The 15,301-nt window shown below is 40.5% G+C and overlaps 1 protein-coding gene and 1 pseudogene across 1 annotated transcript; one reads left to right on the top strand and one right to left on the bottom strand.

Annotated features, from left to right (window-relative positions):
• Window positions 1-11,072: 11,072 nt before the first annotated feature.
• LOC101592074 lies at window positions 11,073-11,607 on the bottom strand (annotated as a pseudogene).
• Window positions 11,608-12,175: 568 nt separating this feature from the next.
• LOC101591689 (U1 small nuclear ribonucleoprotein A-like) lies at window positions 12,176-12,939 on the top strand. The gene is made up of 2 exons (XM_023723125.1): window positions 12,176-12,556; window positions 12,733-12,939. The coding sequence occupies exons 1-2, from the start codon at window positions 12,176-12,178 to the stop codon at window positions 12,937-12,939; spliced, it is 588 nt and encodes a 195-aa protein (XP_023578893.1).
• The last annotated feature ends 2,362 nt before the right edge of the window (window positions 12,940-15,301 follow it).

Raw genomic sequence — 15,301 nt, 5'->3', positions numbered from 1 at the left:
GAAAAAGATGAAGAAGATTGGGTTTGTTTTGTTAATACAGTGGAGTACTACTTGGCTATGAAGAAGGATAGGCTGGAGACATTTCTAGCTAAATAGATGCATCTTAAGACCATACTATTAAGGGAAATAAATTGGGCACCCACGTGTAAATACTGCATTACTTCTCTGGTGTGAGAAACCAAAAGTGGAAATAAGAACCAAGATGTGTACTAGGTGTTGTGAAATAGGAAGAAAATGCTCAACTGGGGAGGGGAACAAAGGAGGAGAAAGAGGAATAGGAAAGAAGGGAAAACTAAAGAAAAAATAATTGAAGCAAAGGCTTTGTAAATGGTGAGGGGAGGAAGGTTTGAAGGGTGGGTTGGGGAATGGGAAAAAAGAATCAAGTTCTATCATGTACAGGTACAAATTCTCTGTGATAAATGGGATCCAAACACCTAAAATGTACCGATAAAATCTGATTTTTTAGAAAAAGCTTCCAGCACACAACCCTCAGGAAGCCGCATCCCAAAACTTGCTCCTCCTCTCGCTCCCTGCTGCTGGTTCCCTGCCTAGCGAAGGGTCTTATCTGCTGGCAAGCAGCCCTGAGGGGCCAGGGACAGTCCTTCCCCTTTGGATGTCTTTGTCTCCCTTTCGGCCTCTGCCCCATCCTAATTCCACTGACCCAAATTTGGGCTGGTTGTATCCTGAACTGAGTGCGCAGAGATCTGGACCTGGGGGCAGGCTGCAGAGCAGGGAGCACCTTGTTTCTTGTGAGCGTACAGTAAACAGTAAACCTTAAAGGAGTGCAGGGGCGTGTGAGGAGCCTGCCGAGTGGGCTCTCTTTGTTCTTCCTCTTATCAAGAAAGGATGTGTGTTCCTGGTGGATGTGCTGGGCCCACAGTCCTGGTGGGAGGAAGCTGTGGGGAGTTCTCCAGGGAGTGAGGGGACATCTTTCCCTCTTGAAGCCACACAGGGACTTTCAAAGCCATTAACTTCCTTAAGTAAGCAGATAGGAGGGGCAGGAAACATTATTCTAAAAGCAAAAGCAGATGGCTCCATTTATTTATTTTCAAAATAGTACGTGTAAAACATGAAGACACGCTCATAAACAATCTTTTTAAAAATAGAGTTAAATGTTAAGATCCCGGGTCCCCATCTCCCAGTTTTAATTCTCTCCCCAGGGATAACTGTCACACTGATGTGTAGCCAACCTCATCTCACAGCCCATAAATATAAATTACTTTTTAAATTTAGAAAAAGACAATTGTAAGATACATGATACAAAATTTACCACACTTAATCATTCTCTGAGTGTCCAGTTCAATAGTATTAAGTGCACTCATGTTTTTATAATGAAGCTCTAGAACTCTTTCATGCTTTTTTTTTTTTGCTGAACCAGGGATTCAACTCAGGCCCTTGCGCTTGCCAAGGAAGCGCTTCTTCTACTGAGCCATCTCCCCGGCCCTCATGCACTTTATTTGTTTTGTTTTTTACATCAAAGATCAACTCAGGATCTTGCGCTTGCCTGGCAGGTACTTGTGCCCCTGCGCTATCTCCCCGACCCTCCAGAACTTGTTTCACCTTACAAATGTGAAAGATGCTTCACCCAGCTCCTGGTAACAGCCATTCCATTTCTATCTCTATGGATTTGATTACTCTAAGTACCTCATCCAAGAGAAATTTACCATTTTTGTATGTGTGTGTGTGTGTGTGTGTGTGTGTGTGTGTCTTTCACATAGTTTAATGTCCTCCATGTGTTTCAGCATAGGTCAGTGTCCTTCCTTGCTGAGGTAAAATTGTATTTCACTGTGTAAATCCCATAACTTGTTTATCAAGTCATCTATCAATGGACACTGGGCTTTCTCCATCTTTTGGCTATGGAGAATAATGCTGTTATGACTGCTGAACAGCAAATATCTATTCAAGACCCTACTTTCAATTCTTTTGAGGGTAAACCCAGAAGTAGAGTTGCTGAATCCTATGGCAATTCTAGTTTAAATTTCTTGAGGGTGGGGGCTTGCCCCTTAGCTCAGTTCTTTAAGTGGCTGCTTCAACAAAGCAGTCCGGCTCAGGTTGCTGTGGTTCAATCCTCACAACTCAAGCCAGCCAAACCTGCCCTGAAGGCATTCGGAGAAAAAAAAAATTCTTGAGGGTCTGCCATACTCTTATGTAGTGACTGAATCATATTACATTCCCATCAATGGTGCGCAAGGGTTCCAGCTCACATCCTTGACAAAACTCTTCTATTGTTATTTTTAATCTTCATGGGTGTGGAGTGGTGTTTTATAGTTTTAATTTGTATTTCCCTGGTGATTGGTGACATTAAGCAAATTTTTATGTGTTTATTGGCACCATTTATGGCTTACATAGCCATTTGTATATCTTTAGAGAAATATCTACTTAATTACATTCTAATCTTTTTTTTTTTTTTAATTTGGTACAGGGTCTCACTACACAGCTGAGACTTCTAGTAATCCTCCTTTGTCAGCCTCCCTGGTGCTGGGATTATAGGCGTGTGCCACCATGCCTGGTTTTCTGTGGCTGGCAAGATACACCCACGGCTCTGAGGCTGGAGTGGCATGCAATAATGGGGATTGAACCCAGATCCTTGTACTTTCCAGGCAGGCACTTGGACTGTCAAGCTATTTCCAATGACCCCTCAATTCCATTTTAAAATCAGCTTGTTTGAAGTTTTGTTTTTGTTCAGTTCAGAGTTCATATTACTTTTTTCATATTACTTTATAACTCAAGAAACACTTCTTATGAAGGGAGAAAAATCATACAGAAGCCCAATCAAGAAAGGTGATTGTTAAAAACCATCTGAAATTAGAAGATTCAATCAACATAGCTTTGAGCGTTCCCTGCATCCACTCTAACAACCCCAGAGGCCCAATGATTGAACACTTGAATGTTTTTCTCCTTTCAAGTCCACTGAGGTCTGAGAGAGGAGTCAGGAAAGGCAGGACTTATGGAGGGACAGTAGGACCATCATGTGGTCACTCAGGGTCCTAGGCTGTATCTGTCCTGTGACAGTGTCATATCTTCAGCATGTGGCCTCCAGTATTTCCATGGGAGGGGATGAAAATAAGGATTGCACTAAGATAATTTTTGTTGACCAACTTTTGCCTATGTTACCTCAATCCAAACTTGCAACACAGCCCTATCCAAATACAAAGGCTACTAGGAAGTGCCCTCTCCCTGTGTACTAAAGGAAATCCAGTGGCATCATCTCCACCACTACACACCCCTTAGATCACCACACCATGCCATTCTTCTTCCCACACATGGGCACACTCATCCCCACCTCTAGGGAGACACCCAGGTGCCACTCAGTCATTGCACTCAGGATCTCCATAGCTCAGTTTTCTCCCTCAGAATCAAATCTCTCTCCTAATGCTCTGCCTGCACTGAGCTAACCGAGTCTGTCTTGTGCCTCCATCCCTACACCAAACTGACATAAAGTAGAACTAGCAAAATTCTCATTGAGAGGGCATAAACCAGCTCCTTCCTGGGAGATGGGCACTGGGAGAGTCCCCTGCCCTGGCTAGGGGCGGTCCCTTAGTGGGTTGTGACTTGACACCAGAGGCCGCTGCCTGTCCACTTTCCTTTATAGCCCAGGCTTCTCCTGAAGAGCATTTTCTCTCATCTTTCCCCTCGCCTTCTTCCGTGACTACATGGGACATGTTTGTTGGGATATAAAACTTCTCCTTGACACAATCCCGTGCAGGGAGCTTTTCCCCTGCTCATGAGATCCAAAGCACTCTTTTAAGCCTGTCACAGTGAAAGGGTTGGGTGGGGGCAGGGTTAACTTCATGATTTCTCTGGCAGTAATTTTTTCAGAAATTTAGTGGGTTTCCAATCTCTCTTCCACTCAGACTCTTGTGCCAGTGACTACATTCAAATCCTTCCCTAGAAGTAACTTGTACATTGCCTTGTTTCTTCCTTGGAAATCCTCCTGTCTCCACTTCAGTGGCAGCTCCCTCCAGACCAATGGCACAGTTGGCAGAAGGGCATGATTAGGGGAAAGGCCATTTTTTCCATCTGTCTTGCCACAGAGCTTCAACATCAGTCTCCCACTATGACGGTTTCCCATGCCTCTGCTGTTGAAAGTTTTTCTTCAACCTTGTCTCTTACAGCTTGGAGTATAGAAACAATGGGCTCTTCCAGCCCTGCTAGCTCTGCATTTCTGGATTCTGTCACACCTCCCTTCCCACTTCTGTTTTCAGAAGGGCCAACCCTGTCTGGCTTTATCTCTCTCTCGTAGCACCTGGCCAAATACTGCCCATGTTAATTAACACACTATTATTCACATTTTGTCTCCACCTCCCCTCCCCACCCAGCCTATAGTTTAACAGGTAGTGCTCTGCCAGTCGGGCCATCACAGGTGACAGTGATTTTCTACCACATATCCTGGTTTACCATCTTTTTGGCCAGAATTCTGAGAGGAGTATTTGGTTTGCTTATCAGAGATGAGTAAATCCTAGAAACCTTCAGGGTTTGCCCACAGGGCACATGCAGCAGTAGGAAGCTCAAGAAATCTCTGGAAAGGTTTTATGGCAAATATTTCCTGGGGAATTAGCAGAATTTGCCCCCTGGCAAAAGCACCTTTTCTCTGGCTCCCCCAGGAGTCCCCAGCTTGTTCTGTTGCTTTCACTTGATGCTGGAGAGGTTCAATCCTCATTTCAAGCTCTATTCTTTCCCTGAAAAAGAAACCATCCATTGTTTGCTCTCCTTCCTCTTCCCTCTTTTTACTTAGAAACTTGGAAACTTCCCAAATAGGAGCTGCAATAACAACACTCCTAATCTTACTAATGATAAGAAGAAGGAGGGATATTTAAATAAGACACTTGGCTTAGCCCTTAGGCCGTTAAAATGAACTCAGGTTGGACATTCTGTGAAAGCAGTACTCTTGGGTTCAGGCAACACAACACAGAAGGCTCAGTGTCTTGGCAGTTGCTGTCTCACCAGAGTCCTATCACCGACAGAGTGTTATTTCCAGAACCAACTGGGTCCTTGGTAATTGCTCTAATCTAGCCCTTTTTGTGGAGTCTTTAAAAATAGGGAGGGCTGGGGAGATAGCTCAGGGGTCTAAGTGCCTGCCTGGCAAGCACAAGGTCAAGAGTCTCAATCTCTGGTACCATATGCTGTGCTGGCCCCAGAACCCCGGGGGGAATGTGCACGCCTCTGGAGAGGCTGAGACCGGAGGATCACTACAAATCTGAACTGTATAATGAGACCCTGTACCAAATAAATAAATAAGTAAAGTTTTTTTTTTTTTTTTTTTTTTTGAAATAGGGAATAAAGGAGTATTCTGAGGCACTATGTGATGACTGATCACTGCAGCAGGATGCTCTTGGGGTGGTGCTGCAGACTCTGTGACAGGGCCTGTTGCTCTGTGAGTCTCTGCTTTCCCCTGGCTATCTCTGATGGCCCTTCAGCTCTGCCTTGCTTCCTCTACCTATTGCTAGATCCTGCTAGTCCAGAGTGTGGCCCATGGTGCTTTGTCCAGACCTCTGCACACTGCAACCTCTCAAATTCTTTTATGGTATTTCAAAGTTCACATCTTTATAAAAATTTATTTATTTATTTATTCATTTATTTGATACAGGGTCTCGCTATGCAGTTCAGACTCATAGTGATCCTCTTGTCTCAGCTTCCCCAGTGCTGGGCTTTCAGGCATGTGCCACCATGCCTGGTTTTGGTGGTCACCACAGTGGTACCTGGGGTTCTGGGGTTGGCATGGAGTGCAGTACCAGGGATTGAATTTGGGTCCTTGTGCTTACCAGGCAGTCACTTAGGCTGCCGAGCTATCTCCCCATCCCTCACATCTTGAGAGAGAGAGAAGTAGACTGGCCCTGGTAGTAGTTTGCTAGGGCTGTCATGACAAAGAATCACTGACAGGAGGTGGTAAAGCACAAACATGGATCTGTGCTTCCTCCATTATCTCTGGCACAGCAGGGCATGTGAGAAGAGGGTGAAGACACACACCTTTGTCAAGTAGACCAACCGGAACCCCAAGACCTGAGACCCAGGACAACCCAGGTCTCAGACATACGGTTGCACACATGCCCTTCAAGGGTGGAAAAATTAGTGAGACTAGCTACACGGAAGTGTCTGAAGCAGCAGCAAGGAGCCCGAACTCCACCAATGGAAGCCCAGTCCCAGCACAAATCCAGAGGCCAAGATCTGCTCTATACCCAGCACATTTCTCGGATTCAATATAGACTGTATCACAGAACTGTAAACACCAGAGGTATTTTCCTACTTTCATTCTCCCTTGTTTGTCTGATTGGCTATGCCTTTCCTGTCTGGTTGGATATTATCGTGCTTTGTTCTATATTCTGTAGTTATTTTGATTTTTGTAATTGGGTTTTTTCTTCTTTTTATCTCTCCTCTCTTTCTCTGGTCTCCTTTTTCTTTCTTGTCTTCTTTTCTTTTTCATTTTTTTTCTTGTTTTTCCTGCTTTTTTTTTTTCTCCAATGTTTAGGTTTCTTGCCATTTCTTTTTATTCTCTTCTATAAACGCTCTTTCTCTTTTTTCAACTACTTCTTGAATTTAAACTTTCAAGTGAGTAAACATTGTCCTTGCCCTTTCTGACTACTCTTTCATATTCTATTTCATTCTTTCCCTCCTGTGTCCTCAAGCCTCCCAAAACTCAGGTGATCATCCTTTAATCTCCAGCCTTGACTACTGTATTTGACCTCACTCATCACTGTAGCCTATCCCATACCCATCTTAACACCTCTTTCTCCTAGAAGGGTAGAATCACCCAACTAAGGGGAAAGTTGTTGCATACAAGTGCACGGTATATGTTTGATTTTGTTATATAATTTTAGAGTTTGCTCTTGTGGTCAAAGGTAACAGCTTAATGGTTAATATTTATCAGTAGTTAAGCTGTACTTGAAAGTACTGAAACTATTGTTATTAGTAATGGTACTACTTTAGCCAGTATGTCATACATGTTATAAGCATCTTTTCTCTCCTGTATGATAGCACTGTGATTGTATGAGCTCATAATCATTAATACAGCCCAATAATAAAGGATTAGGAGCTGAACCAAATAATAATATTGCATCCTTTACAAATTAGGGGAGGTAGGTCTTGGGATAACTATAAGAAATCATCTACATCTAGAAAGCATCCCTACAGATCAGATATCCTCTAGGTAAACCTCAATATCTGAGAGAAAATTATATATCATTAGAGATCAGCAAGTGTCAACATAGAAAACAAAATAATAAAGAGGAAACAGAAAATGACATCATGCAGAACAAAAATGCAACCCTAGACCCCCCAGCCCATCCAAGACAAGCCTGAAACTCAAGGAGATAGATGAAATTGATGAATTAGATTAATTCTGAAATGATAGCAGCAGAAGTGAAAAAGACTGTGGAGAAAATAGTCTCTCAGGTACAGAAAAGAAATGATGCTTAAAACCCAAGATATTAGAGAAGACACAAATGAAAGCGTAGATGAACTTAAAAAATGATGGAAACAAAAAAATGCACAGCAAAGCCAACATTTTGGCCCTAGTCTTCCAAGGTCAATTAAGACTCAGGACATATGAGAACTTGTACTGTAACGACATTTAACTTGGTAGTGTCCCAAATTTTCTGATCAAGGAGATTATGGGACCAAAGAGGAAAGTGATCAATGATGTAGAGTGTGCCTAGGGAGAGTCACATGGAGAGAGGACATTCTCTCAGGCTTTCACAGAGAGCACATTGGCCAAGCAATGGCTGTGACTCATCCACATGGCTGACACTGACAAAGGTTCTACAATCTGAGGTACTGGATCTCAGGAGAAATCCTGAGGGGATTTCACAGACCTTATCAGATCCAAAAGCTACAACTCTTGTTGCACAGGTCCTGCTTTACCTTGGTCTTAACCATCCAGCAGAAAAGTACAAAAATGAAATATAAGAAGTAAAGCCATGCTGTTATGTTGAGCTGTAGCGGACTAAGGTCAGCAATTTCTGACATTGCCAGTGAAGTGGAAGACCCAATACTATTATGGGCTTTTGGACTCTTTTAGAATATTTTGCTGAGTTTACACACCTATAATATTCAAATAATGGAACTTAACAAAAAAAGAGGATACAGAAGAATGTCCATTTTGTATCTGTGTATTCAAAATGGTTAGGATAGATATATAGTTGCATTCTCTTAATGAATAGAGGAATTTGTTCTAATGGTGTTTGTAAATAGGATATCATGTCCGCATCTTGTACAGCAATTAACCATTAGGAAGAATGTATGCAGTGTGTTAATTATTGAAACTGTCCTACCAATTTAATTTGAAACTGTCTCATTGCTATCTGTTTATCAATAAAATTATGGGGGAAAATGCGCAGCATAGGAAAGCAGGAGAATCCATGAAACAGATCCAAACAGAAATCCAAGTGATTAAAACCTCCATTGAAAGTATATGCAACAGATTGAATGAAGGAGAGGATAGGATTTCAGATTTTGAAGACAGGATGGCATCTAGTGATTACAAAAAGAGTGATATCTTCAAAATAGCAAGAAATCATAGAAAACCAACCTACCAGCTACAAGATGAAGCAAAGACAAATAAGATATGATTGACTAGGGTCAATGAAAAAGCTGGAGACAGCACAAATGACACAAAAATCTCTTCACAGAAATAATGGCAAAAACTTCCCAAATGTGGGTAATAATGCAACATATAAATAAATGAAGCACATAGAACTCCAAATAATCATGACCAAGTTAAAACTACACCAAGACATATAGTAATCAATGTTATGGCTGAGATTAAATATATTGCCCACAGGAGACCAAATTGAAAGGAATTACATAACTTTTTATTAATTAGCCGGTGACCTATGTGCTCCCCACCCCATCTGGGAAGACACAAAGGCCCAGTTCTTTGTTCCCTATCTGGTTTTTTTTTGGGGGGAGGGGAGAGGGAGGGTCTATGGGGTGTTCAAGATCTCACTACTAAATCAGATTTGTAGTGGTCCACCTGTTTACAGCCTCCCAAGAGCCAGGATTACAGGCATGCACCATCTTGCCCTATCTCCTACCTGCTTTTATAGTTTCCTTGTTGCTATGGCAAACAGGTAAAAATGTAGTGCCCCCTATATCCCTTAGGGTGAAGTCTTGGGCAGAAGGATTTATGGCTAAGCATGAGTAAACAGTCTGTATCTTGTTGCCCTAAATGGGTCCTATCTCCTCCTTATCTCCTATGGGTTTGTGAAGTTTCTGACAGGGCAAGGGAAGGAGTGAGGAATGGGACAATTTAGGCAAAGCTGCTCCTATGTAAATACTTTAGGCAGTGATTAATTGAATTCTGCCTCATTCTCTTTTACTTCTAAAAGTGAATAGGGTATTATGCTAGATGCCATCCCTTACAATCGAGATTCTAGAGATTCAGCACAAGAACAAATATTACAAACTGGTAGAAAAAAGAAACAGATCACCTATAAAGGAAAACCCATCAGAATCATGGAAGACTTCTCTACATAAATATTCAAGTGAAGGAGAGTTTGGAATGAAGTATTTCAAGTCCTGTAAGAAAATAACAACTTCCAACTCAGATGGCTGTAATCTGCAAAACGATGTTTCAAAATTAATGGAGAAATAAGATGCTTTTATGATAAAGAACAACTGAAGAGATTTATAAACACCAAACCAATGCTGCTAAGACTACTGAAATATATTCTAGACAGATAAAAGTGACTGCAATTCCAAAAACAACAACAGAAAGAAACTACCAAGCAGAACAAACAACTAAACAGAAGGGGAGAGTAGAGAACAAACAGCAGGAAAATAACATGACCAACATAACCCAAAACATATATTCTAATCATCAATGCAAATGGCCTCAATTCACCAATGAAAAGAAACAGACTATCAGAGTGGATCAAGAAACAAGAACCAACAATATGCTGTATATAACAAATGCATTTAACACAAAAAAATTCATAGACTGAAAATCAAAGGATGGAAAACAATCTTCCACACAACAGGAAACCAGAAAAAGTCAGGGATAGCTATTCTATTTGCAGACAACTTCAAACCAAGAATGATCAAAAAAGATAAAGAAGATCATTACATACTTGTTATGGGAAAACTCCAAGAGGAAGAGATAATAATCCTAAATATGTGTGCATAAAATATGGGAGCATCCAACTATATAAAACAGTTAATAGGCGTGAAAAATCAAATAACAGCACAATTATAATGGAGATTTCAATATCCTATTGTCACCAACACATAGATCAACTGGACAAAAAATCAGCAAAGAAATGACAGAATTGAACCAAACTTGTGAACAAATGGACTTAGTAGATGTTTTCAGACCATTCCATCCAGCATCATCAGAATATACATTCTTTGCAGCTGCACATGGAACATTCTCTAAAATAGACATACACTGGCCCCCAGAACATGCCTAAGTATTGCAAATGAATTGAAATTATCCCATACATATTTTTTACTATAGTGCAATGAAATTAGAAATTAATGGCAAAAGAAACCACAAAGCTCTATAAACACATGGAAATTAAGTACTACCCATCTAAACAACCCATGGGTCACAGATGAAATAAAGGAATAAATTAAACAATATCTGTAATTAAATAAGAATGTAGATACAACATATTGGAACCTATGGGACACAATGAAAACAGTTCTAAGGGGGAAATTTATAGTGGTGAAGTCTCACATCAGAAAAACAGAACAAGCACAAATAAACAACTTAATATTACACCTCAGTCTTCTAGAAAAAGAAGAGCAAGACAAAACCAAAGCCCACAGAGGAGAGAACATTATAAAGATCAGAGTTGAAATTAATGCAGTGCAGATCAAGAAAACAATACAAAGAATGAGTCAAAGAGTTTGTTCTTTGAAAAAATAAATAAAATTGATAAATGCTTTCCAACCTTATCCAAGAAAAAGAAAAAAGAAAAGACTTGAATTTATGCATTTAGGAATGAAAAAGGTGAAGTGACTACATAGTCTTTTGAAATTCTACAAGGTCTGTAGATCCTATGGAATTTCAGAAGATCATCAATACCTACTTCAAAAGAATTTTTTTTACTGTAAAGTGAGTTTATTGGTGATAACTATGAAATTTGCTCCCAATATTTGATGTTGCAAACTTTAGGATCTTTGAGATAGGAAGGATCCTTGTACATAACTGGCATAAGTTGCACAATTTGTGCTCTCTTAATGGCTTTTGAAATTTCTTTTTCTTCTGACAAAGATCTGTTATGTGCATCACATGAATGCAGCCAGTATATGGAGAAATAAACTTGAACAAAAGCTGTACATACTTGTAATCCAAATGTTTCCCACACTTCTTAAGAGGTTCCTTATAAGCGTTTTCCATTACAACAGGCCAGTTTTCACTGCTGGTTATCTGTTTACACTGTGTTCTTTTTTTTTTATAAACGGGGATTGAACTCAGACCCTTGTGCTTGCCAGGCAAGCGCTTATTCTACTGAGCCATCTATCCAGCCCTATCTGTTTACACTGTGAACAACCTCTTCTCTATAGCATCATGTGAGTTGCAGGATCTATGAGGCAGACAGTAGCCTTTACCCAGTGTGTTGACTTCTTCCTCCCTAGACCACTGCAAAGACCAACCACAGCAGCCATGGCTTCTTGTTCTTCTTCTTCCTTTCCTTTCTCTCAAAAATCTTTAGTAGGATGGAAAACACAGAAAAAATGGACAGATTCCTAGAAATATATACTCATTACCAAAGCTGAATGAAGAATATATGAAAACTCTCAATAACCCAATATCAGTTAATGAGATTGGGAAAGTAATTCAAAATTTGCCAACAAAGAAAAGCCCAGGTCCTAATGGATTTATTGCTGAATTCTACACAAAATTTAGGGAAGATTTAGTACCAGTATTCTTCAAACTCTTTAATGAAATTGAAATGGAAGCAATACTTCCTAACTCATTTCTGGAGGCAAGTATTGTTCTGATATCAAAATTGGAGAAAGACATAACCAAAAATGAGAACTACAGGCAAATCTCCCTAATGAACTTGTATGCATAAATCCTCAATGAAATACTAACAAACAGAATGCAACAAATCATTAAGAAGATTTTAGGGCAGTCTGATCTGAATTAGTTGGCTCTCACTGTTTGTGGGAACTATGGCCCTGTTGCCCTACCATGGCACTTCCTGAGACCCACCCCAACCACACTATTTATATGAGCAACCTCAATAAGAAGATCAAGAAAGATGAGCTGAAAGAGTCCCTGTATGCCATCTTCTCCCAGTTTGGCCAGATCCTGGAGATTCTGTTGTCTTGGAGCCTGAAAATGAGAGGGCAGGCTTTTGTCATCTTCAAGGAGGTCAGCAGTGCCACCAATGCCCTGCACTCCATACAAGGTTTCCCTTTCTCCAACAAGACAATGTGCATCCAGTATGCCACAACTGACTCAGACATCATTGCCAAGATGAAGGGTACTTTTGTGGAGTGGGTCTGCAAATGGGAGTTAAGAAAGCCCAAGAGCCAGCAGATGCCATCTGCCAAGAAGGCTGTGCAGGTTGGGGCAGCAGCCCCTGTGGTGGGAACTGTCCAGGGCCCTGTCCTTGGCATGCCACCCATGACTCAGGCTCCCTGCATCATGTGCCACATGCTGGGCCAGCTACCCTATATGCCACCTCCTGGCATGATCTCGCCTCCAGGCCTCCCCCAGGCCAGATTCCTCCTGGGGCCATGCCCCCACAGCAGCTTATGCCAGGGCAGATGCCACTTGCCTAGTCTGTCTTGGAGAATCCACCAAATCACATCCTGTTCCTGACCAACCTGCCAGAAGAGACCAACAAGCTCCTGTTGTCCATGCTTTTCAACCAGTTCCCTGACTTCAAGGAGGTCTTTCTGGTGCCATGGGGGCACGGTATCGCCTTCGTGGAGTTTGACAATGAAGTGCAGGCCAGGGCCTGCTTGAGATGCCCTGAAGGGCTTTAAGATCACCCAAAACAATGCCATGAAGATCTCCTTTGCTAAGAAGCAGCACCTTTTTCCCCAGGCCTGCCCCTGCCCCTGTTCTGGGGCTGCCCCTCCCCTCTTTGGCTTAATCCTCAAAGGTAAGTCCCCCTTTGGGGACCTTCTTGGAGCCTTGTGAATGCATGGTCACCACACAGCACTGTACCCAGAGTCTGGCCCTAGACATAGCACCTGGTGCTGTTAGGCTGGAATTAAAGTGTTTTTTGAGGTGTGGTTTTTCACAAAACAAAAAGATTATACACAATGACAGGTGGGATTTATCCTAGGAATGCAAGGATGGTTCAACATGTGCATATTGATAATTGTAATGCCCCATATAAAAAAAGCCAGAAGCAAAAATCACATGATCATCTCAATAGATGCAAACAAAGCTTTTGATAAAGTCCAGCACCAATTTATGATAAAAGCCCCATAGAAAATTGGAATAGATGCTCTTTATCTCAATCTGATAAAAGCCATATACCACAAACCAAAGCCAACATCATACTAAGTAGACAAAAACTAGAAGCCTTCACTCTAAAATCAGGAACAAGACAAGGATATTCACTATCACCATTCCTTTTAAACACAGTTCCAGAAATGCTGCTGAGAGGATTAGACAAGAGAGAGAGATAAAAGAAATAAGGATATGAAAGGATGTTAAATTATTATTATTTGTACGTAACATGATACTCTGTAAAGAATACCCCAAAATCTCTACCAAATGACTTTTAGAATTAATAAACAAATTCAGTTATGTAGTTGGATACAAAATATAAAAACTCAATAGTATACTTGTACACAAAAAACTTATTGAGAGAGAAATTAAGAAAACCACACCCTTCACAATAGCATCCAAAAAGAATGAAATACTTAGAAGTCAATATAACAAAGGAAACAAAAGATTTACATATTGAAAATTACAGTACTCTGAAAAAGGAAATCAAAGAGGATATCAGAAAATGGAAAGATATCCCTTGTTCATGGACAGGAAGAACCAACATTGTGAAAATGGTCTTATTCCCAAAATTGTCATACATATTTAATGAAATTCCTATCAAAATATCATTAGCATACCTCACAGAGCTATAAAAAGCATTCCTAAAATTCATTTGGAACCAGAAAATACTTAGAATAGTGAAGGCAATCCTGGGCAACAAGGGTAAATCAGGAGGCCTCACAATCCCTGTCTTGAAATTACACTACAAATACACTGTGATAAAATCTGCATGGTACTGGCAAAACAACAACAACAACAAAAATAAAAACAGACCTGAGAGCCAGTCTGAGATTAGAAGATACAGATAGAACTACAAACACACCTTATCTTTGTCAAAGGGGCCAAAAATGTTCACTGGAAGAAAGATAGCCTCTTTAATAAATGGTGCAGGAAAAACTGGCTCTCTACGTGCCAAAGACTAAAATTACACCTAAGTCTATCACCATTCACTAAAATCAAAATGAATAAAAAAATCTAAATATTAAAATAGAACTGTTAAATCTACTGAACAAGAAAGTAGATGGAAATCTAGAAGAGACAGAGGTAGGCAGAGACTTCATGAACAAAACCAAACTGCACAGTAAACACTTCAAAGAATCAACAACTGGGATCTCATCCTGTTAAGCTTTTGTATATCCAAAGAAATCCCAAAAGACTGAAAAGACAATCCACAGAGTAGAAAAAAAAATTTAGCTAACTGGCCCTCAGACAAAGGACTTATATCTAGAACATATATAGAATTTTTAAAAATCAGATCCCTCTAAATGCAAAGACCCAATCCAAAAATGGGCATCTGAGATAAATACATATTTCTCAGCTGAAAAAATACAAATGGCAGATAAATACATAAAAAATGTTCAACATCGTTGGTCATTCAAGAGATGCAAATTGAAAAAACAAGATTTCATCTCACCACAGCACAAAAGGTTATCATCAAGAAATCTGGGCCTGCTAAATAGCTCAGTGCATTAAAGCACCTGAAATCAGGCACAGGAGCTAGGGGTTTAATCACCAGACCAGATGTGCTGGCCCTGCCCCCCGAGGTGCTCTGAGCTGGCAATTGAGACTGGGCATGTTGGCAAGTGCCTATAATCCCAGCTCTTGGGAGGCTATAAACAGATGGATCACTATGAGTCCGATCTACTAGTGAACACCTTGTAGACCCTTCCCTAAAATGCAAAAAAAAAAGAAAAAAGAAAGAAGAAAGATGAAAGAAAGAAAGAAAGAAAGAAAGAAAGAAAGAAAGAAAGAAAAGAAAAAAGAAAAGAAAAGAAAAGAAAAGAAAAGAAAAGAAAAGAAAAGAAAAGAAAAGAAAAGAAAAGAAATTAACCACAAATGCTGGCA

Source organism: Octodon degus, unplaced genomic scaffold, assembly GCF_000260255.1.
Source record: "Octodon degus isolate 3935 unplaced genomic scaffold, OctDeg1.0 scaffold00097, whole genome shotgun sequence".
Lineage (NCBI taxonomy): Eukaryota > Metazoa > Chordata > Mammalia > Rodentia > Octodontidae > Octodon > Octodon degus.
Note: the sequence above shows the minus strand (reverse complement) of the source record. Positions and strands in the feature narration are given on the sequence as shown.

What these genes read in the sequence shown, in the direction of transcription:
- LOC101591689 (XM_023723125.1), top strand. Translation starts at nt 12,176, where the DNA reads ATGAGCAACCTCAATAAGAAGATCAAGAAAGATGAGCTGAAAGAGTCC. An exon ending in TGGGAACTGTCCAGGGCCCT is followed by an intron (nt 12,557 to 12,732) that starts GTCCTTGGCATG and finishes CCACTTGCCTAG; the next exon opens with TCTGTCTTGGAGAATCCACC.